At 37.2% G+C, this 25,806-nt stretch overlaps 1 protein-coding gene across 1 annotated transcript in view; it reads left to right on the top strand.

Moving 5' to 3' along the window:
- LOC136875054 (zinc finger protein 436) overlaps positions 1-25,806 on the top strand; it is a 109,753-nt gene that overhangs the window by 16,847 nt on the left and 67,100 nt on the right. Inside the window, exon 2 of the mRNA XM_068227692.1 lies at positions 23,950-24,085. Coding sequence (XP_068083793.1) covers positions 24,020-24,085 — 66 coding nt within the window. The 5' untranslated portion in view covers positions 23,950-24,019. The remainder of the gene's footprint in view (positions 1-23,949; positions 24,086-25,806) is intronic.

The raw sequence follows: 25,806 nt of genomic DNA, 5'->3' as shown, positions 1-25,806 counted from the left end.
ATAAGTTAGAAGTAACAGGCATGAAAGTAGCAAGAATGATTGCTGGTACAAACAGGTGGGAACAATGACAGGAGGGTACTCAGAATGAGGAGATAAAGGCTAATTTAGGAATGAACTTGATGGATGAAGCTGTCCCGGTTTTGGTGGTGGGATCATGTAAGGCGAATGGAGGATGATAGGTTACCTAGGGGAATAATGGACTCTGCTGTGGAGGGTAAGGGAAGTAGAGGGAGACCAAGATGACGATGGTTAGACTCGGTTTCTAACGATTTAAATATAAGAGGTATAGAACTAAATGAGGCCTCAGCACTAGTTGCAAATCGAGGATTGTGGCGACATTTAGTAAATTCACAGAGGCTTGCAGACTGAACGCTGAAAGGCATAACAGTCTAGAATGATAATGTATGTATGTATGTATGTATGTATGTATGTATGTATGTATGTATGTATGTATGTATGAAAGTTGACTGCCCCTCTTTAAAGAGTTATTTCCTACATATTACTGGTATGTAAAGGAAATTCTTCAGGCTAAATTCTGGTTCTTGAAGCCATAAAAAATATTGATTGTAAAAGCATTAAAATATTTATACAAGAACTGTAATCATTGTCATCATTCTGCCGTATTAGATTGACACATTACCTGTTATGATATATGCATGCAGCAATTGTTTACTTGATGTTATATATTCCAAACTTTTGCATGCAACATCCTAATTTACTACCTTCATTCACAAGCCAGTAATATTCTTTTCCCCCAGAAACAAGCTGATACTTAATATTTTATTATAATAATAATAATAATAATAATAATAATAATAATAATAATAATAATAATAATAATAATAATAATAATAACAGCTTTATTGCAGCTAAATGGCCATATATAAATTACTTTAAACTGTTGTGAGTGATCAATGCATAATTTTGCAGTAATTCTTAAGGGATTTTTGCTAAGACTTAGAATCTACAGTATGTTAGACTGAAATTACTCCTCCAGGCAGGGTTTCGTTACAGAGGTCCCTCTTTCAAAGCCATTTAGAAAGTAGTATCTCTCACAGTGTTTGTGTCAGTGGTTGCATACACAATCTTTATCGGGTATATGATAGGTTTTCGTTCTGTGTAACTGGTGGTGGAAACCATACATTGCCCTTTGGGTCTTCAAGTGTCGCAGTTCATAGTTTGCTCCTGCTCATCCACGAGATGTATCGGCTTGTGTGGCGTAGAACTCTGTCCATACCTCTGCTTTCTCTTGCTGTAACTCCTTGAGTAGCTGGTAATTTGGAGTAGATGGTAGCATCATGCGGTATCAAAGATTCTAAATATGATAGGTCTCCCTTGTCATCTCATACACTAGGTGGCACCTCATCTAATTTGATAGACTTATCACCTTCTTTAAGTATGTGGCCTTAACCTTTCCTGATTTTCTGGGACTGTAGATATCTAGGTGTTTCCATAGTAGCTTGAGGTCATAGGTAATTATAGGCAGGATCTTGATGTCGAAAAGATGAATTGCTGCATCACTGACGTCCTGACCAGATCTGTTATCACCCCCTGTGGGTGGGGGACGCAGATGAAGAATACACCAACGGTATCCCGTGCCTGTCATTAAGAGGCGACTAAAAGGGGCGACCTAGGTACGGACATGGATTGCGGCTCAGTACCATGTGTTGGACCCCCTGTGAATGGGAGGGGATGAATACATTCACAGGTAATCCCTGCCTGTCGTAGGAGGCAACTAAAAGCATCATGTGGCCATCGGTCCCCTATTCAAAAAAGTTTTTTGAGGGTTAGTTGTAGACTGGACCAGAATTTTTGATGTGCGTGCTGCTCGGAAATGGGCCTCGTACATGTGCGACTACGTCTGAAATCCTGCCAGTATTCCCAAAACTCATGTGGGCTGGGAGCATCATGTATCCACGCAGGTCCCCGCATAGCTGAATGCGGGAAGGACATATTATTGTTTTATTTTTTTTCCATTACTCTATTCTCTATTATATTCTATATTACTCTGTATATGCTATGAGGTACAGTATAGTAATTTATTGAACATTGCAGGCCTGTAGCCCAGATACATGTTCACACTGCCAGATTACATGCCAAAAAAATAATGATAGTGAAAATAATAATAATAATAATAATAATAATAATAATAATAATAATAATAATAATAATAATAATAATAATAATAATAATAATAATAATGTTTTGCATGGAACAAAACACAAGAAAGGAAACACGAGACTCCTTGAAAATGCCATGAGGCTCATTGGATACTCCAAAGCGTGATAACACATATTGAGTGTCACCACAATAGTCAGCCTCAGTCCCTGCATGCCACTTCCACCGTCTCCACTGAAGTAATAAAAAACAATATAATAATAATAATAATAATAATAATAATAATAATAATAATAATAATTGAATGCCCTACAATACCAGTAAGAAACCTAACACTAACCCTACCCCTTCATCTCTCTCAAACACACACTAATTTTAACAGAGCCCTGCTTTCCATATTCGCTGACTTCACATTTTGTCATCCTCAGCAAATGTGCCAACCCGATCACCTACAGACTTAGCATTTCCTAATATTGTTTATGTACTGACTTACACTCAGGTAAATTCCATTACACTGTGTGGCAACAGTTACATCATGACTCCCATTTTGTAAGTTGCTTACCACTATTAGTTCAATTTTATGCCCAAGTTTTGCCATAACAATAACAACATGCTCTATGACTATCAATTAACTTCCACAATTACACTTTCCTACCACGTCCCCATCTTAATTACACTTCACTCATCTTCCACCTTTTCACTGTATCTCCAGATTTAACACTCTGAAATAACCAGCCTGCACTCACAATTCACACTTAACCACACTAAAATCTTAATCTCTAAAAGACTTGCTTATCACTCTTACACATTCCTCCAATTTGTTTTTACTTCGCACCCTTAACTCTTTATCCTTTCTTTCTATGAACATTCCTCTTGTAACTTTATTCCACAAATTCTCTTTACCGAACATAGATACCTGGTTTAATCCCCTCCGTATTCCCATTCTCTCATTATCCACCTAAGAATTTTCTGCTCATACCCTTTTTCTAATAGTGCTCAGTTTTCGGCACTCATTAGTTTGTTACCTTTACCATATCCTTACAGTGTAGATCATTGCATAATACACATAATGTTGTATCTCTACCCTTTAACCATCCCTAATTCTTGTATAGACCCATCGACCACCATAGTAACCCTCCTCTGTTTAACCTATCTACGTTCCTAATATTTAGCTCTGTCACTTCCATTTCTTTATTAAAAACATTAAGCGATCCTCTTTGCCTGCACTCTTCTATTAATTTCTGCCTTTGTATATCTCTATCCTCCTCAAAAGCACCCCCTGCCATCTAGCTTCTTTCTTTTTCCAAACCTCTTCCTATATGTACCCCAATCCCACCCCCTCCAGGTACCTTTTAATTTTTTCTAACCAGCATCCCTTATACATGCTCTTCTTTTGTTGTTTGTACACAGCCTGGAGCACCCTCCTCCTTCTTCTCTTTTCAAATTCATTCAGTATTTAACTACTCTTATCACACACTCCAACTCTATATCTTCCCCACTGAGGGTGCCCCATCACATCCTTGCCAAATTTACTAATGATTTGTCTTAATTATACTCTCTTTTCCTCCATCCCCCATGCTTCCACCCCATACATTATCCTACCAAATACAACTGATCTTAAGACTAACCTCAGAGTTTTGCAGCTAATTCCAAGAAATTTGGCCACTAAAATTTTTATTGAGGCTAAGGCTGCCATCCCCTTACTCCTCGCTCTTTTGATTTGATCATCCCATGTCCCTTTTTTGTTAAAAAATACTCCTAGATATTCCAACTTGTTTACTTGTTCCATCCTCTCTCCTTACGCCATCCAAGTCATTTCCTTTTTTCTTCCTCTATGTTTCTGTACTACTAACACTTTAGATTTGTTCCTGTTAATTTTCAAGTCCCATTTCTTTGCATATTCCGACGCTATATTATGCTTCTCTGCATCCCACCTGCAGTTAATGTTAGCAAAATCATATTGTGTACAAAAATCAATCCTGGTACCTCCCACACATTAACCACCGGTACCCCCCAGTTGTTCCCCCTGTGTCCGTCCAAAATATAATTAATAAAATAAACATTAACAGGGATAATATGCATGCTTGTTTTAAACCCACTATAGACTCTATGGGCCTACTCAACCTGTTTCCTCCAATTTTACACAGCACTTGACCACTTAACAATCACCTCAACTGCACGTATCATCTTCTCTGAAACCCTCAACCAGCACAGTTTTTCTATTAAGGCACCTCTACTTACCTTATCGAACGCTTTTTCAAAATCAATTGCCACTGCATACTCATTGCCTCTTATATTCAAGTATTTCTCTAAAATAATATTCACTATCATTATATAGTCTACTATTTTTTTTTCTAAATCCTCCTTGATAATCTGAGAAAACTGCGTTCCTTTCTGCTCATTCACTTAATCTATCAGCTAAAACCCCTGTATAAATTTTACTTAGGGAATCTAACAGAGATATACCCCTATAATTCTTCATACTGTTTTTGCTACCTTTCGTCTTGTATATTGGGCATACAATTCCAGTTTCCCACTCTTTAGAGCACAAAATGACTAGGATGCTTGGTATACTAAACAACACATTAGAGAAGTTCAGGCTAAAAATAAACACAAAGAAAACAAAAAATGATGATCGTTCAAAAGAAAAAGACTGAATTGAAAACAAACATGAAATTAGGCTGTGAAAAAATAGATCAGGTTAAAGAATTTTGTTATCTCGGTAGTGTTATTACCAATGATATTCAGTGCCTGACAGAAGTCAAAAGAATTGCTATGGCAAACAAGTGATTCTAAGCAGGAAAATCTATTGTTAATAAGCACATAGGAATTGAAACCAGGAAGAAATGTGTTAAAACTATTGTTTGGAGTGTGCTAACTTACGGTTGTGAGACCTGGACTTTGGGAAAACAAACACAATCAATACTAGAAGCTGCGGAAATGTGTTTCTGGAGAAGACTGACAGGGATGAGTTGGACAGAAAAAAAGACTAATATCCAAGTCTTGAATGGCGTTGATGAGAAACGGACCTTAATTTATTCAATAGAGCGGAGAAAAGCTAAATTTCTTGGACAGATCCTATGACATGACACCTTTCTCCGGAATGTCTTCGAAGGAAAGGTCCTAGGGAAGAAGTCGAGAGGAAAACCACGTCTCTCATACCTTAGGAGCATAATCACTCAGCTGGGTTTTGCTTCCTATGTCATGATGAAAAGGACTGCTGAAGATCATGGGATATGGCTGCAGCGACAAGGCTTAGCTTTTAGATAATGGATGGACATGGCCCACTTATATTACTTGTGTTCTTTGACTACAGAGTCCAGCTCTTGACTGACATGCTCTCATAGTCAAAATGTACGACGTGTTGTTAGGAGGAGGTGGAGTGGGGAAATGGGGCGGGAGTATGGGAGTATGCGGGATTATGGGGGTGGTTACTGAAACTGAGTGTAATGATTGTGAAATCTTCTGGTCTTGTTTTTAATACAAATAATTGGTTTCCCATTATATTCTTTTTTCACTTATCTCATTTCAGCCAAGGGCTGAATTCTCATATTGATCCATACTAATAAAAAAATTCCCTAAATTGTTGAGTAGTGGACATTTGAGTTCACGTAAAATTTTTAGATCCTGATCTTTTGAGGTACAATTATGATTATGGTCTTCATGATGATTACTCATGGCCAAGAAACAATTATATTTTAAAGCATTGTGGAGTTCTGTATAGCTTATGAAGAAGTTCCTGCCTGTTTGTTTGATGTAAGTTGAACTTGGCATTCCAGTTAATATGTATGTCCCAGAATTTGTTTATTGCTAATATTTACTGTATGAGGGTTAAATACTATTTTTTCATTAGTGTTGCTGATTTTAAAAGCAATTTTTAGGATCTCTTTTCTTAGGATGTTTGTAATTATATATGTATTATTATTACCTACTAAATATGAATGCGGCATATTTTTCTTTAGTTTTTGACTCTTTCATCAAAGTGGTTGTGGGCTTGTTTGTATTTGAAAATGACTTTTAACATATTGCGTCATGTTACATACATTTAGTATGGGTTGAAGGTATGTTAAGTACAGACCAAAAATTGCCAACCAGACATCAGTAAGATCCGAATCCACAACCTCCCGATTTTGCGTCGGTTGCACTACCAATTGAGCTATAGTGGCCTAGGCCATCTTTGTTCTGTTGGAAAGGATCCAAGATACAGGTCTGGTTTTTTTCTGTACTTAACATCTCTTCAACACATACTAAATTTATGTAACATGACCTAATAGGTTGAAAGTCGGTTTTGATTACAATGCGGTCGTGAAAAATCAATAATCATTGAGTTGTTTGTATGTGTACTTTCTTTATTTTTTAATCTGTTTATCCTCCAGGGTTGGTTTTTCCCTCAGACTCAGTGAAGGATCCCACCTCTACCACCTCAAGGGCAGTGTCCTGGGGATACAACTGGGGAGAATGACTAGTACCTCACGCAGGTGGCCTCACCTGCTATGCTGAACAGGGGCCTGGTGCGGGGATGGGAAGATTGGAAGGGACAGGCAAGGAAGAGGAAAGGAAGTGGCTGTGGCCTTAAGTTAGGTATCATCCGGGCATTTGCCTAGAGGAGAAGTGGGAAACCATGGAAAACCACTTTGAGGATGGCTGAGGTGGGAATTGAACCCACCTCTACTCAGTTGACTTCCCGAGGCTGAGTGGACCCCGTTTCAGCCCTCGTATCACTTTTCAAATTTCGTGGCAGAGCCGGGAATTGAACCTGGGCCTTCAGAGGTGGCAGTTAATCACGCTAACCACTACACCACAGAGGCGGACTGTATGTTTACCAATTTGCTTATTTATAAACTTTGTGCTAAATCCATTGCTCATGGCTGTTTCATGGATTGTTGTGATTTCTTTCTTTTTTTTCAAATGTTTCTTTGAGAGCGGGATTTGGAAAGCTGTAACATGCTGTAGTAGGTCGCCTTTCTATGAATTTCAGGATGTATTGAACTTTGTTTAATGGTATTAGTAGTATGAGTCGGTTTTCTGTAAGTATTAAATGCCAGGTCATTATTCATATGGTGTCGTACTGTTATATCTAAATAATTAAGCGAGTTGTTGTTCTCCATTTCCATAGTCAATTTAATACTGTGGTCTAAACTATTGAGTAGTTCCAACATTTTCTTTCCTTCGGTAACATTACTATCTATAATAGCTAGAATATCGTTGACATAACTTGTCCAGTATTTTGTGGCTTTGATTTTGTCTATGATGTTTGTGTGTTCTATGTAGTCCATATCTATATTAGACAAAATGCTCAAGGATGGTGCTCCCATAGGTACGGTAACCCTGTCTGCTGATATATTATATTCTTAAAGATGAAATAATTATTACTTAATGTATCTGTATGTATAAAATAAGAGTTTCTTTCTGTACATTGCTCATAATTTGAAAGGAATGGTATTTCTGCATCGGTCATATCCACAGTAACAAGGAAATGCACTTTTTACTTTTCTGTAATTTCTTTCTGTCTGTATGTACACACATCATGAGAAAAAGGCTAAAAAGTGCTTGTTGTTTTAAGGGGCCTAACTTCGAAGGTCATCGGCCTTAAGGCTAAAGAGAATTTTATGAAAATCAGTATGTAAAGTCGGATGATGAGCCACTTCAATATAGCCTATAAATAATTTTATTCATGCTGAGTAAGATGATAGTTTAGGGGAAGGTCTAAAATTTAATTCTCAAATATTTATATTATTAGTGGTCCTAGAGCCTCCGTGGCTCAGGCAGTAGCACGCCAGCCTCTCACTGCTGGGTTCCGTGGTTCAAATCCCGGTCAGTCCATGTGAGATTTATGCTGGATAAAGCAGAGGCGACATAGGTTTTTTCCAGGTACTCCGGTTTTCCCTGTCATCTTTCATTCCAACAACACTCCATTATCATTTCCTTTCATCTTTCATTCATTAATCATTGCCCCAGAGGAGTGCGACAGGCTTCGGCAGCCAGCACAATTCCTATCCTCGCCGCTAGATTGGGGCTTCATTCATTCCTTTCCTGACCCGGTCGAATGACTGGAAACAAGCTGTGGATTTTCATTAGTGGTCCTATCGACAAATACTACATATCTAAAGTTATATAGAATTAAATTTCCGATTTTTATGTCTAATACGTTTTTACCGAACCGGCTATGGCAACACATATTCATAAATTTTTATTGTTGTTGCTAAGTCCATATCAATGCCGAGCCATGAGAATCTAGGTTAACACAATTAACGAAAATCATTATATACAGTCGGGGAAAAAGAAACCACAGTCTGAGCTATAAACAATTTTTTTCACCCTGGATGAAATTGTAGTTTATGGGAAAGTGCCTAAAATTTATTTTTTAAAATACCTATGTTATTGGTCCTATCGAAAATACTACATAACAAAAGTTACAGAGAATGCAATTTCTGATCATTTATGTTTTATCATGTTTTATCAACTCAAATTCGGAAGAATACTAAATGTGAAGGCCTACAATATCGAAAGCGCATAACATTGATCATAAATAACATTACATTGACCATTGTTTGTTGTGATGTTTTTGTCTCTTATGCTGCCACTCAACTCCGATAGGTGGGATTACTGCTGCGTACCGAGTCGAACAGCCTGAATGAATATTGGCGGGAAATAGCTGGGAAGTTAGAAAACTTTCTTCTTTAGCATGCCATTCCTCGGGTTCACACACTTTGTGATACTGCTGGTATGTAACAAGCTGGTTCATCATAGTATTCCAGCTATTCGATCCCTACTCTGACATGCTGTTTTAAATGAGCCGTGTGCACACTTTGGCCTAAGGCAGAGAGGCTCATGTAATAGTAGTAGTAGTAGTAGTAGTAGTAGTAGTAGTAGTAGTAGTAGTAGTAGTAGTAGTAGTAGTAGTAGTAGTAGTAGTATGACATGGTCTAGAATTACAATTTAAGCCTATTCCAAATTATTGCACCACAATTCACTAAATAACTCAAAATTTAACCCTGAAAAGAGCTGTTTCTTAAGGAAAGATTCTTCTTCTTCTTCCTTTTTATTAAATTCTACATTCATTTTATTCCAAATTAGCAGTAGAAAGGTGGTTTCTCCTCTGGCTTGGAGGAAAGATTTGCCTCCAAGTCAGATAGATATTAACACCACCAATGTAGTGAATTGAGATTTTCTGACTCCTTGAGTACTCCTAGGCATAGTTTTTGTCCTGGGACTCTCCACTATTTGACCCCCCCACCAAAAAAATGTACGAAGTGTGTTCACAGATCACTACTGTCTGCGGCATGATCATTCCAGCTCTGGAAATTTGGACAGTTAGATCATCAATGTAGTACTGTTCGTTAAAAGTGAGAAAATGTGTGGTTTTTCATTTGATCAGATATTTCATATGCAGGAGTTTCTTTTAATCACTCCATTCCTACTGATGTCATTATAATGACCTATGTTTATTTCAGTTGGGAAAACCATTAAGACAGTCTTTCAGAGGATGTAAATGGCAGGTGGAGAGTGAGCGTCTGCCATTATAATGAATACTGCCTGGCTGTGACTGATTTCAGGCAGGTGGGCCTACCATTACAATGAAAATTCCCTAACCAATTCTTCATATTAGAAAAGATGTTTGGTAAATTGCCCGTCACGTTTCTAGGTTAACATTAAGAGCTATGCAATTTAATTGAATCTTGCTCACAACGTGTACACTACCTAACTTAGAATTTTGTATACAATGTAGAATCCCGTAGCGAAGCACGGGTACATCAGCTAGTATTTTAATAAACCTATGAAATCGTCTATTTCACCGGTGCTCAGTTTACTGAATTTTGTTAAATTATTCTGTATCAAATGTATAGTGGCTTTAACGGGGATATTAGCAAGCATGCATATTAACAACATATTAGGGAAAGGATCTTGTAATGCTCTGCTCCCTTGAGATCTTTTATTCTCCATTAAATTTCTATAGAATTCCTTATCATAGTATTCGCTTGGTAGTGATAATGTGTACTAAGGAATTTCTGAATAAATTGAGGTAATGTATATGCAAGGATGCCCGTAAAGTTTACGGTTGGTCTAATAGGGGTGTTAGCTTTATGAATTTTTGGTAATGATTTCGCTACAGGTAACCTAGAGTTCATGGTAATGAGTTTTGTCTTTTCAAATTAATTGAAGAGGAAGAAACTATTCTTAACTAATGATTTTAATTCTTTTTGTAATCTATTTGTGAGATCCTTAAATTTGCCAGAATTGTTTCCTGAGAAAAATGAATGTAATGGTTCCTCTCCATGATTACTATTGCATTTCCTTTATCCAATTTACTTACTATTAGATCATTGACTGTTAATTTTTTCTTGAGGTTTTTGACTTTCATATTAGTAGAGCAGTGTGAATTGTGACTAAATACTTGTTTATGATAAGATAAGGGTTTTTATAACATATTTTGTCCCTTCCCCTTTATATAAGGGTAATTTGTTGATTGCCATTTCTGTTTCTACGAAAGCAGTAACTGAACTGTCATGTTTGGAGGTGATGGGCCAATTATTTGTAGTAAAAAACAAGACAAAGATTTCACAATCATCACACATAGTTTCTGTTACCACCCTTATAACACTTCATACTCCAGCACTCCCATAATTCGTCCATTTCCCCACTCCACCTCCTCCTAACAACACGTCATACATTTTGACTGTGGGTGTTGGACTCTGTAGTCAGAGAGCACAAGTGGTACAAGTGGGCCATGTAACATAAGTTTATTTCATTCATCAAGTACTTATCTTAAGTGCTTCCTGTAAGCCACCATTTTATGATTCTTAATTTTATCTTTATTATCCACTTTATAGATTAAAAACAGATGATTTAACTTCAATAACAACAACTTATATTGTCAGCCTATGAGTGAACACATTAACTAACTCAACACTGCACTAATATCAGTTGAACTGCATCAGGAGACAATGGGAATATCACAAAAGACAGCCACTAGCTCAAAAACATTTAATGACCACTACCACTTCACATGTTTAACTTTCATCACGTTTCTTTAAGGAAAAAGTTCTTGACAGGCATTCCACATTATGTGTCGAATGTTTTTAGTATATTTACTGAGGATGACCCTACGCTGGGTCAAAACATATCTATTTAAATTTTCATCTTAATTTGATGTAATCTTGAGTATTGACTAGGAGGATAATCAGCACAATTTTGTACAGTTTGTAAAAACCTGCAGTACTTGTCATAGATGTACTTATCACTTCTCAGTTGGGATGTCTGGGATATTTTGGCCTCTTTGATCATCCCCCTTCAGGTCTTGGATGTCTTGATAATGGATCTTGGCTCATTTATTGAGTTCCTTGTAATCCCTAAATAGATGCACATACCCCTCCAGAGTATTTGCGTGCTGAGTTCCCAAGGCCATGTGTACTGCATTCATAATTTTCTTCCTTGTCTCATAGCAATCTCTGTTGAACCATGGCTTCGCTGGCCTGTGGTGCAGATCCAAATATTGTATGGTGTTCTGTATCTATTTCCATTTGGGCTTTGTTTAATTTTTGCTCTTAGGTCAGCTTTATGATTCTATTGGGTTCTAGGTTTTGGATTTATGACATATGAGTTTTTTGTGCTGGATTGAGAGGATTTATGTCTTGTGGTTGCATTGGTAGCAGTAGCATAAGATAAGTATTTATTGATTCCTGAAAACAAGAAAGATCAAGCACAACTGAAATCACAGCAGAAAACAGGGAAATCATTGCATGTGCAGAATCTCCCCAATGACAGCTATAAGTTAGAATATTTCTAAATTTGTAGAAAGGGTATTGAGACCTACCTTTATCTGGCAAAACAAAAACATTACTGACGCAATAAACCCACGAAACACAGACTTGATAACAGGAGAGAAGCAAGCCTGGTTATAGGTACATAAGCTACACCAGTAAAACACAGCTGAGACAACAGTAAATGACATGGTGAATTACAGCATTACAGATGAAACTGGGTGCAAAAATTTAGAAACCAAAGGGCATTTAAGTATCTTCTGTGTCAGCATACCTTTATCTAGGATTGAAAGCATAAATACACCTTAATTTTGGTCTGCTGGAGGTGTTATAAGGCAATATCGCTTTTACATTAGAGCAGGAGTCATATTCAAATAATAACAAGAAATCCAACAAAAACTGAACAAGACAAGAAACAATGTACTCTACCCAGACTACTTTCAATGAAGTTGTGTATTGGCCTGTTAATCATATCATCATACAGAGTACATATACAAAGATGAAATGAGATGGTAGCAGTGTTTTATCATTTCTTTTCTTGAGCTCTATATGTCAAAAACTTACAGGTTATTTTTACACTGATTGTGGAGCATGGAATTGTATCAAACTAGAACTTTCATAACAACTTGTGCAGATTTTAAGCCTTTCAAATGTAGTGCCATCCAACAGTATTTCAGTTTTTAAACTTAGAACTTTAAAGTTATCCAACATCATGCTATATGTCATGTGCGACAAAGACATATTGTAACTTATAAGTAAATAAAAGCACACATTCTGATTTACAGTTCATTTATGAAGTACAGATACCTGTTAATTAAGTGATGTTTTAGTGCTGTGGAATTTCATGTGTTAATCATTTCTATTTCTTGTGTTATAACCATGGATCTGACTGTTGCTTTTAGTCAATGGTTTATTGTACTTAATAAAGACAATTGATTTATTGATGTCTGTACCGTAGGTACACCTACCCTCGTACAGTTAAATTAAGTACCTTGGAGAATGCCATCTGGTATATGATGTTTGCAGCAACTAATACAAGAAGTTTGAACTTTTCTCTACAGATGTCGCTACTATAAACTTATGTTATACCCTCTGATATGAAGATTGACTATTAAAATTGTAGAGTAATTTTGCATGTTAAGGTTTACTAAACTGAATTGTTTATTCTTTGTTTTTGGTTTGTTAAAGTTTACAACACTTTTACCTCTTCCCTCCAACTTAAAAAGTTGGCCAATAGAAAATTTTGTATATATATATATGTCTTTGTCGCACATGACGTATAGCATGATATTGGATAACTTTAAAGTTCTAAGTTTAAAAACTGAAATATATATATATATACACGAGGACGGTTTGAAAAGTTCTCGGAATCACCGCTAGATGTCAGTGCTAGAGCAACGAGGTTCCCGCGCAGTAATCACACATCCTTTGTAAGTGAACACGTGGTGCGTCAGTGCTCTAGCTGCAGGAAGGTGGTACTGACGACTCTTTGTTGTTGTTCCCGTGTAGTGATTTGTGACAATGGAAAAAAACTGAGATTCGAGCAGTGATTAAATACTTTGTAAAGAAAGGTATGAAAGCAAAGGAAATTCATGCCGACTTTCAGGACACACTGGGAGACTCTGCTCCTTCATTTTCAACTGTTGCCAAGTGGACCAGTGAGTTTAAATTTGGTCGGGCGAGCTTGGATGATGATCCGCATAGTGGACGGCCAAAAATTGTTACAACCCCAGAATTTATCATAAAAGTGCATAAAATGGTCATGGAGGATCGTGGACTGAAAGTGCGGGAGATTGCTGAAGCTGTGGGGATGTCTTCTGAACGGGTATATTATATTTTAACCGAAGAATTTGGTATGAAAAAATTATCTGCAAGATGGGCTCTTGACATTGGACAATAAACACATCAGATTGGAAATGTCCGAACAAAGTCTGCCCCGTTTTCAGTGCAACCAACAAGATTTTTTGCACCGGTTTGTGACTACAGATGAAACTTGAGTCCACTACTATACCCCTGAGACAAAACAGCAGTCAAAGCAGTGGAAACATGCTGATTCACCACCACCAAAGAAAGCAAAGGCAGTGTGTTTGGCCAGAAAGTTCATGGCCTCAGTTTTCTGGGATGCAAAAGGCATACTGCTGATAGATTATCTTCCTACTGGCCAAACAATTAACGGGGCAATACTATGAAAACCTCCTAGACCAACTACATAAAAACATGCGAAACAAGGCCTGGTTTGGCAAGGAAAAAGGTCATCTTTCATCAGGACAATGCTCCGCCGCACACAAGTGTTATTGCCATGGCAAAACTTCATGAACTGGGGTAAAAATTGTTGCCACTTCCACCTTATTCACCTGATTTGGCACCATCAGACTTTCATCTTTTCCCCAAGCTGAAAATTTTCCTCGGTAGACAGAGATTTTCTACAAGGGAAGATCTGACAGCCGAATTGGAGAGGTATTTTGCAGGCCTGGAGGAATCTCATTTTCAAGATGGGATCAAGGCATTGGAACATCGCTGGACCGAATGCATTAGTCTACAGGGAGACTATGTTGAAAAAATAAAAGCAGTTCCACTGAGGTAAGATTCTTAATTCTAGTACATTCCGAGAACTTTTCAAAGCACCTACGTATAAATACTCCATCCAGTCAAAAGCTTCTGGTATTTATTTGATCATCCAGTAAGAACTGCGGGTGTGTTGGGCCTTAGCCCAGGGCTTTCTGGCACTTTCCCCTTGACTATAAAAGCTGGCACATTTTCGGGCCAGATTGTCTTATAGATTACTCCAGTCTTGTGTGTGTTCATAAAGGGAAGCTGGGGCGTGTCATCCATCTTCAGGAGGTCCATCAGCTCAAGGTAATGGCAGATCCAGTATAAAATCTGATAGTTTTTTAAAGTTAGCTCAAGGGGAATGTTTCAAACCTTTAGCAATGTAACTTCATTTTTCTAAAATGTAAATTTCAAACTATTTGAAAGAACTTAGCCAAAATCAGGGAATAGAGAGTGAGATTCCCTCTCGAATTCCATTTCAACTAGCTTTTGAGTTGACTGTGATTTTGTAATATTTTCTATGTTGTAATTTCTGTAACGTAAATATTCTCTCCATGTAGTCACCTCAGTAGTATAGGTTTAGCCTCTGTAACCTCTGTAACTTCGGCCATAAGCCCAAATAGAATTTTATGCATTCTATTTTAAATGATCCCTTTCCATTGTGGTTTTTGGGCCAGTAAGTTAACCTTTTGCTTTTACCAAAGGCCTCGTAGAATGGGTACTTGCTACTCCTGTTACGATCAGTGTCATTTCTTTTCATGTTAAAATATCAGATTGTTGAGCATTCAAGATGAAATCAAAATCAAATCAAAATCTCTTTATTTGCAAATGAGGTGTCTACCTCGGTGGCAAATGGTACACTAAAATACATTATTGTCAAGCACTAAATATTAAATTAACAAGAGAAGAAAATTTTCCTATAATACAATATACAATTTACGCTAACAATGTTTTCTATTATACACACAGCTCATCTTTAATAAATTTATATTGTTTACAAAATTCTACTTATAATATCTCCTGTACTACTTACAAGTATAGTCAGCTGATATACAGTATGTGGAATTACTTCAAATGATACTATACAACTGGTATAAGATTAATATTTACATTGCATTTATTTACTTATTTACTTTTTTTTTTTACCCATTCTGGAACCTAAGTAGCATAACGACCTGCTGCGTCTTAACCAGAGCCCCTTTTGCCACCACTTTTCAGAGTTCCTGAAGGGCCTTCACAGCTACCGTAGCTTTCCCAGGGCCCTCGAAGTCCCCACTGTACTTCACCCCTACAGGCAGTCCCCTACTTTGATTGTCCAAACACCTTAGACCAGGGGATGGAATTAATTTATTCACACACATTTTTTTTTTTAATACAATAACCTGCATTGGTCGAATGCCCTCTAACACTTCATTTATTTTCTCTGTTGCTGTTTATTCTCTTCTTGAATATCTGTACAGATTTTGGAAAAGGATCAAACACTACCCCTGGTAAACTGTTCCACTCCTTCACACCCTTCCCAATGAATGAAAATTTACCCCAATCGCTTCTGCTAAAATTCCTTCTAATTTTATATTTGTGGTCAGTCCTGCCAATAGAATTATTTTCCAACTGAAGCCTCTCACGGATATCTCCCCATGCTGCTTCTCCTGTATAGGCTCTATATAATCCTATAAGTCTAGTTTTCTCCCTTCTCTTACTTAAAGTTTCCCACCCAAGTTCCTCTAACATTTCTGATACACTACTCTTTCTCCTGAAATCCCCTGTTACAAATCTTGCTGCTTTCCTCTGCACACTATCTATTTCTTTTATTAGGTATTCTTGGTGAGGATCCCAAACACTGTTTGCATATTCCAATAATGGACAAACCATACTCAAGTAACTTTTTTCTTTTAATTCTTTGTTGCATCCTTTAAGTAGCCTCATTATGACATGTAACGATCTGTATGCTTTCCCAACAATGTCATCAACATGACCCTTCCAGTGCAAATTACTTTCAAATCTCACACCTAAGTATTTGCACTTGCCATCTTTTGGGATAACTACCTCATCCAAAGTATATTCAAATTCAGTTTTAAAGCTCCTGTTTGTAAAAGTTGTAACAGTTGATTTGCCTCCATTAATCTTCATATTATTTTCTTCAACCCATTTTTGGATACTTTCAAGGTCCCTTTGTAATTCTGAACAATCCTCGATGTTGTTTATTTCCCTATAAACAATTATGTCATCTGCATACAATCTTATTTTTGATGTTATATTGTTTCTTAAATCATTTGCGTATATTAAGAAAAGTAACGCACTGATTATACTACCCTGTGCAATTCCCTTCCAAACTTTCTCTTCCTGTGATACATTATTTCCTACATTGACTTTCTGAGCCCTTGAATTTAGAAATGTTTTTATCCAACGTGTAATCCTTACGTCCAATCCTATTCCCTCCAATTTCTTTAATAATATTCCATGTTCCACTCTATCAAAGGCTTTGGAAAGATCTATGGCTATGCAATCTAACTGACCTCCTGAATCCAATTGATCTGATATGTCCTGCTGAAATCCCACCAGTTGTGCCTCACAAGAAAATTTCTTTCTAAATCCATAATGGCTCCTCATGAACCAATTTTTATCATCACATATCCCTCTGATGTACTTTGATATTAAACTCTCCAGTATTTTACAAACTATACTGGTCAGACTGATTGGTCTGTAGTTCTCTGGTTTCCTTTTATCACCCTTTCCTTTATAAATTGGTATAATTATAGATCCAGTCCTTTGGTATTACACTATTATTTATGACATAGTCAAAGAGAAATTTTAAATAAGGCACTATGTACCACCCCATTGTCTTTAATATCTCCCCAGTAATTTGATCACTTCCTCCTGCTTTTCCTTGCTGAAGCAGTTGGATTTCATTGAAAATATTTTCATTTGTGAATGTGAAGCTTCTTGTTTCCCTCTGTGTCTCTCCCTCTCTATCTTCTGTTTCGGTTTCCAACTCTTGACAATCATCTACTGAATCTCTAAATTCCCTAATAAATAGGTTTGATTTCTCAGTATATGTTAAATAGTGTTCACCCCCTTCTCCCACCATTGTAAGAATTTGGATTCCTTTTCCTTTTGGGTTCATGATATATGAATACAGCTTTTTCCCTTTCCCTTTGTGGTCATTAATCTCTTGAAGTATGCCATTCATATAATTTTCTTTTGCTTCCCTTTTCACTCTATTCAGTTCCCTCATTAGCTGTTTTCTTGTTTCTCTACTCTCCCTACCCTCTTTGATTTTCCTGTTTACTATTCTACATTTTCTTTTTAATTTTCTTATTTCCCTTGTATAATAAACAGGGTCTGAGGTCATTTTACCCTTCTTAACAGGTACAAATCTCTTCTCTCCTTCCCAAATGATTCCTTTAAATTTAGCCCAAAGTGTATCCACGTTACTCCCTTCACTTATCCAACAACTGAATTGTGATTTAAGGTAAGTCCCAAATTCATCAACTTTAGTTTTTCTGTACAATTTCTTGTCTTGCGTAACCCTCTTATTAAGCCTTTTTGGTACGAGTCCTACATCCATTATTACAGCCTTATGGTCTCCTATTTCTTCAATTACCTCAGTTTTATCAACAATTTCCCATGGTTTAACCAAGAATACATCTAGTAAGTTATTGAGATGAGTCGGTTCTTGTACTACTTGTGTAAATCCTCCCTCCCAAATTAACTTATTTGCCAGTTTCTGTTCATGGGCTTCACTTGCAGCTCCATTCCATTCAACTTCAGGCAAATTTAGATATCCCCTAATTATTACCACATCATTATTATTGTTTTTATGAATATAATCTATTATTTTCTCTAAGATTTCCATGTCTCTTTCCTCTCTTCCAGGCCTGTATGTTCCTATAATTCCCACGGTTTGATTTTGAAAAATGTATATTGTGCCTTGGATTGGCCTGGACATTTCTGGAATTAGGTTCCTAAGTGTAAATTTATAGAGAAAACATGCTTTTTCTATTAATGTACAGGTTGAATTTTGGCTTTGGAAAGCTGTAATATTATAATGTTTGGAGAGTGGTCTCCTCAATAATTCTGTGGAGCAAAGGTGCTCTTGTAAAATTGTAAATTTTGGATACTCTGTCTCCTAGTGGTGTTAAAGGAATTGGGAGATCCTTCTCCAAGACTGTGGGTTAGAAGAGAGCGGTTGTGCTCATGTAAAGTTGTAATTGGGAGCTTCAAGCTCAGCCTGTAAAATTGTTATTTTAGCCTATGGGCTAACTTTTGCAAATAACTGTTAATTACTTGGCAAGCTATCAAGATTTTGTTATTCATTTAGCAAATTGTTTTGTTAAAATTTAACATCTGAAAAGAGAAAAAAAAAGGCTTAAGAGAAAATGTAATTCTGCCAATTTTAAAGTTTTAAATCAGTTCTTCGATTGTGTTGCGTCCACCCATTCGTGCCCCACCTTCTTTCACCTCTGCCCATCAAGAATCTCCGTAACAATATCTCTGAAAGAAAATGTTAAAATGTTATCAAATATTTTAAATTGTCATTACATTTAATCTCATTTCATAGCCTTAAGAGCCGGTGCCAAACTGTTAGGCCCCTTTAAACATCAAGCAGCATTATCATCAAAATATTATTAGTTATGAAGGAATGTTTGCAAGTACCTCCATTCAGATTGCAAAAGGTGGTCCATAGATATTTCTTTACTTTAGTACAATAAAAAGTCATTTACCACACAGCCCCAGGAAACTATCCCATAACTCAAATGAGGGTTACTATTCTATTCCATAGTACACATTTCGTAATACATTCGTATCTAGAATTTTCGAAAGCCTATGTAGGCTAATACAAACATTCCAGATGTTAATTTTCAGCAGACATAAACTTGATTATTCCGAGACATGTATTTATCTAGAACATTGCCTAAGAATTTAGGACATTTTAGACAAATTCTTATATCATCACACGAAGGCCATTCGGAAAGTGGTATTTGTTTGTGCAATAAAGACACAGGAGTAAATATTAAGAAATATACACATTTTTATTGGAAAGAGCATACTTTACACTACTTCTCCACATAATCTCCAAGCAAATTTAGGCATTTGTCATAACGTGGGACAAATTTTTGTATTCCAATGTCAGTCCTTCGCCGCCAGCGTATTGAGATACGTAGTCACGGCTCGTTTAAGTTCTTCATCGCTGTCAAATCTTTTTCCCACCAGAAAGTGTTTAAACTTTCTAAAGAGATGGAAATCCGAAGGGGCCAAGTCCGGGCTATACGGGGGATGGTCGAAGGTTTCCCGCTTGAATTGCTGCAAAGGTTGTTGTGTAATCGCAGCTGCATGAGGCCTGGCATTGTCATCAAGGAGAATGACGCTTGTAGACAATAAATCTTGCTGTTGATTTTGTATTGCCCGCCGTAATGTCTTTAATGTTTCACAGTACGCATTTGCATTAATTGTGTCTCCACGGGCCATAAAATCAATGAGCAGTACACCTCGGCGATCCCAGAAAACGGTTGCCATGGGTTTCCTCTGGGACAGAACTGTCTTGAATTTTTTGGTTCGGTTGGTGAATGAGCATGATGCCACTCAATTGACTGTTGTTTACTCTCAGGTGATGCATAACAAACCCATGTTTTGTCCCCAGTAATGATGCGAGTCAGGAAAGAGTCTCCTTCATCGGAATAACGTCCCAGAAACATCAGTGCTGCTGCCATACGCTTGGTTTTGTGCTCCTCTGTAAGCATGCGAGGGGCCCACCTTGCACAGATTTTTGAATAATGCAGATGGTCTTTGACAATTTCATGAACAATTGTTCAAGACACATTAGGAAAATGTTCACAGAGTTCATCAGTTGTGACGCGCTGATCGTTCCTCACGCATTCGTCTACTGCGCTCAGCAGTTGGTCTGTAATGACAGATGGTCTCCCTGAACGCTCCTCGTCGTGTGTATTCCCCTCCCCAGGTTGAAGTTGCGACACCAGCGCTGAACAGACAACTCGTCCATCACATTGTCTCCATACACCTCCGTTAATTGGTGATGAATATCACAAGGTCGAACGTGATTAAGAAATTTAATCACGGCCCTCACTTCACAACTGGCGGGGTTCTCAATTTGTTTAAACATTTTAAATGATCACAGACACAACACAGGCAATGCTAGCATCACGCAACCTCGCACAGAGCAGGCAAACAAGCCACTGACGCAGTCTGACCTTGCCCAGCTTTCCGGATGGCCCTCGTTGTAATCCCCTTTAAAATCAAAAGTTCACCACAATAGTTTTGTGATAGATATAGGAGATAGAGACAAGGTCCCAAAATAGTATCTTGTGGAATAGCAATGTTTGTGATTTCTTATCTCATAATCTATTTCGTAATTTACTTCAACACACAGCTTATGCAGTGAGAAGTTAGCAAATGTAAAACTACCCAACGGACACTATAGTGTCCTGATTTCTTCAGCAGTACGTTGTAGCCTACACATTCAAAGGCTGTAGATAAGTCAACAATACAGAAATAACAAAATGATGATTATTATTTAATACACTATTAGTCATGTCTGCTAGAGCAGTAACAGTTGATAAATCTTTCTTGAATCCACGTTCAAAACTTCTAAGAAGAAAATGTTTCCCAAAAAATGTGAGTAAATGATTGAAAATTATGTTCCCAAGGAGTTAATTTAAAGCAGAAAGTATAGTTATTGGTCTGTAGTTGTTTATATCATCAGCTGGTTTGTTCTTACAAATACTGGTTTTGTGATAATCATCAGCGCTTGGTTTACAGGGTAGGTTAATGTGGTAATAAGCTTGTTCTTGCACTGTTTTAATATCTAGTTTGAATGTTTTTCACTACCTCATACAGTGGAGCATTTGGTTTTGATAAAACTGTGAATTTTGTTACTTGAGGGCAGTTGGGTTCACAGAATTTCATTGCACATCTTGCTGTGACTCGGCAGTGCCAGAATGTTCCTGTCCATTGTTGCAGTGGAATTCTTCTTCACTTGCTTTATCTCCTTTAAAGTATATTTCTTCTTCACAGTGAATTCTTGTTTTAATTCAGGATTCTCACTTTCTAACTCACATTGAATATTAAATTTATTAGACACTTGAGTCTGAGGAACCACTAAGTTTTTAAAGTAGATTCCTAGGTCTAATTTTAGCAGCAGTCCTAGGTCTAATCTCTACCTGGCTTTGAAGATCAATAACTGTTTGTTCAGCTGGTCATGAGGAATTTTATTATTTTAATTTCTTGCTGTACTTCTTCAAAATTGTTATGTAAGATCCTGATTTTTTCCCATTTTTTTCTGCATTATTCACTTGCAAATTATCACAGAGGCACTGCTGTTCTATTTTTGTGGCCTGCAGTACTAGTATGCAAATGGTTACCTAGCCCGCATAGTGTTTACATGACAGTAAATTGCTATTTTCAACAACACAGTTTGATGAAACACATTCTGGATTATATGTTATGAAATGTGATGTGCACTTGATTCATTTGTTGTATAATCCACAAATTTTACCACTGAATTTGCAAGAAGAATATGTACCAAGTTCTGCTCCTGGCACTTCACTTGCTGGCATATTGCCTTAAGTTGGAGGCCACATGGATAGATCAGTTCGCCAGTAAAGAGATGGTGAATCAAGTTAATGAGAGGTGAGCGATTTGGGAAATTGTGTTGCTGTGAAGAAAAAGATCGATAGAATATGCCTTGGACACTCGGAAGTTCTTCAGTTATTTTTGAAGGAAGTGGTTGGAAAATGTGAGGCAAAATATAACAAACTGATTAGAGAACATGTTGGATGTTGAGGTTATGTAAAAATGAATATGTTATCACATGATGGGGTGTCATGGAAAGATATATCCAACCATTTTACAGACCCATATGTTGGGGCACAAACATGTGACCTAGTCAGTAGATTTTCCCATAAAATTGGCTTTTATTCAGTCCTGATCGATGTTCATGGGATTTCTGAAATTAAAAGTCATGTCCCTGTGGTTCACATTCTATGTAGGATTGAAGGTTCTGTGACCATGAACCCAGAATCAAACTGTTTGTTTCATGGCCATAAGACCTATCAGTGTCGATGCGACACAGCTAATTTAAGAATCTACATGTCATATTGTGACGGTGGGTTGTTACGTGGATTATTATAATTGTTATAATATATGAAAGATAAATATGGGACCGTTAAAGCAACATTATTCAAGTGGTGGGCAACGAGAGGTAAACCATGAATGGTACAAAGGGGGGATGATTTAAATAGCAATGCAGGAGCAGTCAGAAAATTACAAGGACACCAGGGGATAAACAAGAATTGCCACCTTCAGATGAACAAAAATAGATGTATTGAAACGCAAGACACAATAAGTAGAGAATAGTACAGCACCAAAATATCAAAAAAGTAAAACACCTTTCACAATATTGCAAAGCTCAGTGATACAGAAAATTTGGATTTCATCTGAATAGCATTTACAATTGCATTGATTAAATGGAACAGCTGTTTCCAAACCAACTGTACAATGACAAATAAGAGAGATCAGGGAAGATAGGAAAGACAGTAAATAAGAGATTAAATTAAAAATCGGCATTTTTAAATTTCAATATCCGGCTATACTATAGGAAATTGACCTGGCTAGAAGTAGTGCACAGTATTAAGCTCCAGAAAACACTGGATGTAACCCCGATATCTTTAGCTCAGTAGGAGAAATATAAACAAGTTTAAGGGCAAGACTTTTAAACAGTAGATGAGTGTAAACTAATTTGAGGTACCAGAAATTTTCAAGATAATTGACACACCGAAAGTTCATAGTCACATAACCTAAAACAATATTCCAAAGAAAGGAATTAGACATCTAGCTGCTCACTTACAGATACATAAACAAGTACAACCACTCAAATTCATATAAATATGTTCAGAATACCTCATGGTTAAAGAATATGTCCCATACAGATGTGAAAATTTACACCGACGTAACACAAAAATGTTGCCCCCTCTCGAAGAGCCGAAGAATGCCTCGCCATAGTAGGTAAAGAGTACAGTTTATATGGGGTCAGTTGGAGAGGGGAGTTACAGCGGAAAGCATGACACGCCGAGAACGTCTGTGAGGTGTGTAGAGTCGATGGCTAGATGATGTCATCCAGGTTTCAGGTGGGTAATCAGCTGACAATAATCCCATAGCTGTAGCAGTGTACGGATGTCAAACATCGGAATATGACAAATGTGGCAAAGGTGAGTCGATAACTTTACACTATGACTATGTAAAATGATATCAACAGTCATATTAAACTAATGGTTCATACAGCTATGTACATGATATCAACAGTTGTGTAAAACCAGTTGTCCTGTGTTTATGGTCACGATAGAAATAGAGGTCTTATGGCTATGATTTTTGACATTGACAGTGTGTAAAACTGCAGGTCCTATGACTATGATCATGATATCAAAACCCATCTAAAAGTAGTTGCTTCGTCTATCAAGTGATGACATAAACAACAATAGTAATAATATTTTTTCTTTGTTTCAAGTTTTAGGGCAAGGTCAGTGGGTGCAGTTTACAACTCCTGTATATTTTAAATACTTCATTTGCTGTGTGAAATGGACCTGGAATTACGGATGAAGGGGGAGCCAGACTGGCTTGAAGAAACGGGAAATACTTTACTCGTGAGTATCATTGCAGGTAACTTATAATGATAAGAATGTAACCCTTAGTAGTCACTTATGTTTGGCTGGTTTCTGTCAGTATTTCACATCTCAAACCAAACACCCCAATGATGGTCAAGTTTAAGGTTTTGAAGGAAAAGTGAGTTTTTAAACATCTTTGTCTGCTCTGTCCGTTACTACACTCAACACAGTCTTTTGTTATCTTCTGAGCTTATTACTTGAAGTTCATTGACTCCTTGTCTCAAGAGAAAAACTGTCAGCCTGCATAGGTCATATATTAGATGGCTGATCTTCTGATCTGCTCCTAATCGGTCCAGATGCTGAAATATACCGGCACTTATCGCTAGTTTTACTGGCATGTAAGTGAACTCCCATAAGACAACATTCTGGGACCTTAGTGCCTTTGAAAACCTTAAAAGTTACTACTGGGGCATTTAAAGAATAACAGTGATTCAACAGGAAGAACTAGTCAAAAAACTATAAACTGTTAGTTTGTAGATGTGATATTATGCAAGAGTTGCTAAAAGAACAAATTCTGCCATTAATGCACACTATTCTTAGAATAAATGTATGTGGGAACAGTTTCAATGTACATGCACTGCAGGAGATAATGATGCCACAAATATTTAAAATACTGGCACACTCCTGTTCAACAGTTCTTGGTTTGATATTTGTCATAACATTATTGTTGCAATTTCCATTATGAGAGTTACATTACAACAATTAGTGCAATCAAACATGGCAGATTTCCTATCTGTTGTTAACTTGTGTTTTCATAAATGATTTAAATTAAGAAATTTCTCAAACACTTGCCTTCGTAATCCATAAATCCTCTTCCTATTAACAGATAATTGTCTTAATTTTTCATCATCAATTCCTGATTTTTCTTCATAGTTTGATCCTTCCTATTTAAAAAAAATTCATTCAATCTTATTTGCCTGTCAATATTTGATGCCAGTCATTCACTGACAGCAAGGAACATACTGTTTAGTGGAGCAACTCGTCTCCTTACTCAGAAGTTTTCCCAGCCCAAGATTGCAAAATTTTATAGCTACTATTTTGCAGACATCACCCAGAACAAGTCATGCTCGTTTCCTTTGGCCATTTTACAGTTCTCACATCAGGTACGCAGCAGAACCATATTTTAGCTGTGGTCTTACCTGTGACTTAAATGCCCTCTTATTTACATCCTTACTACAACTCTTAAAGACTCATAACCTCATGACAAGATCTGTATCTTTTATTTACATCCCTGTGTAGTTAACCCAAGGAAGACCTTTTCTTAACACCAAGGTATTTACATTAGACTCTACCAGACTGAGTGGCTTAGATGGTTGAGGTGCTGGCCTTCTGACCTCAATTTTGCAGGTTCGATCCTGACTCAGTCCGGTGGTATTTGAAAGTTCTAAAATACATCAGCTTTGTGTCGGTAGACTTACTGGCACGTGAAAGAATTTCTGCGGGACTAAGTTCCAGCACCTCATATCTCAGAAATCCATAAAAGTATTTAATGGGACGTAAAGCCAATACCGTAATGTTATTATTACACTGACTGACAGAGCAAATGCAACACCAAGAAGGAGTGGTTCGAAAGGGATGAAAGTTGGGGAAAAAACAGGGACGGCACGGACGAATAATTGATGTTTATTTCAAACCGATATGCAGGTTACACAATGCAACTCAGTAGGATGTAGGACCACCGTGAGCGGCGATGCACGCAG

This window comes from Anabrus simplex, chromosome 5 (assembly GCF_040414725.1).
Source record: "Anabrus simplex isolate iqAnaSimp1 chromosome 5, ASM4041472v1, whole genome shotgun sequence".
In the NCBI taxonomy this organism is placed as follows: domain Eukaryota; kingdom Metazoa; phylum Arthropoda; class Insecta; order Orthoptera; family Tettigoniidae; genus Anabrus; species Anabrus simplex.
Note: the sequence above shows the minus strand (reverse complement) of the source record. Positions and strands in the feature narration are given on the sequence as shown.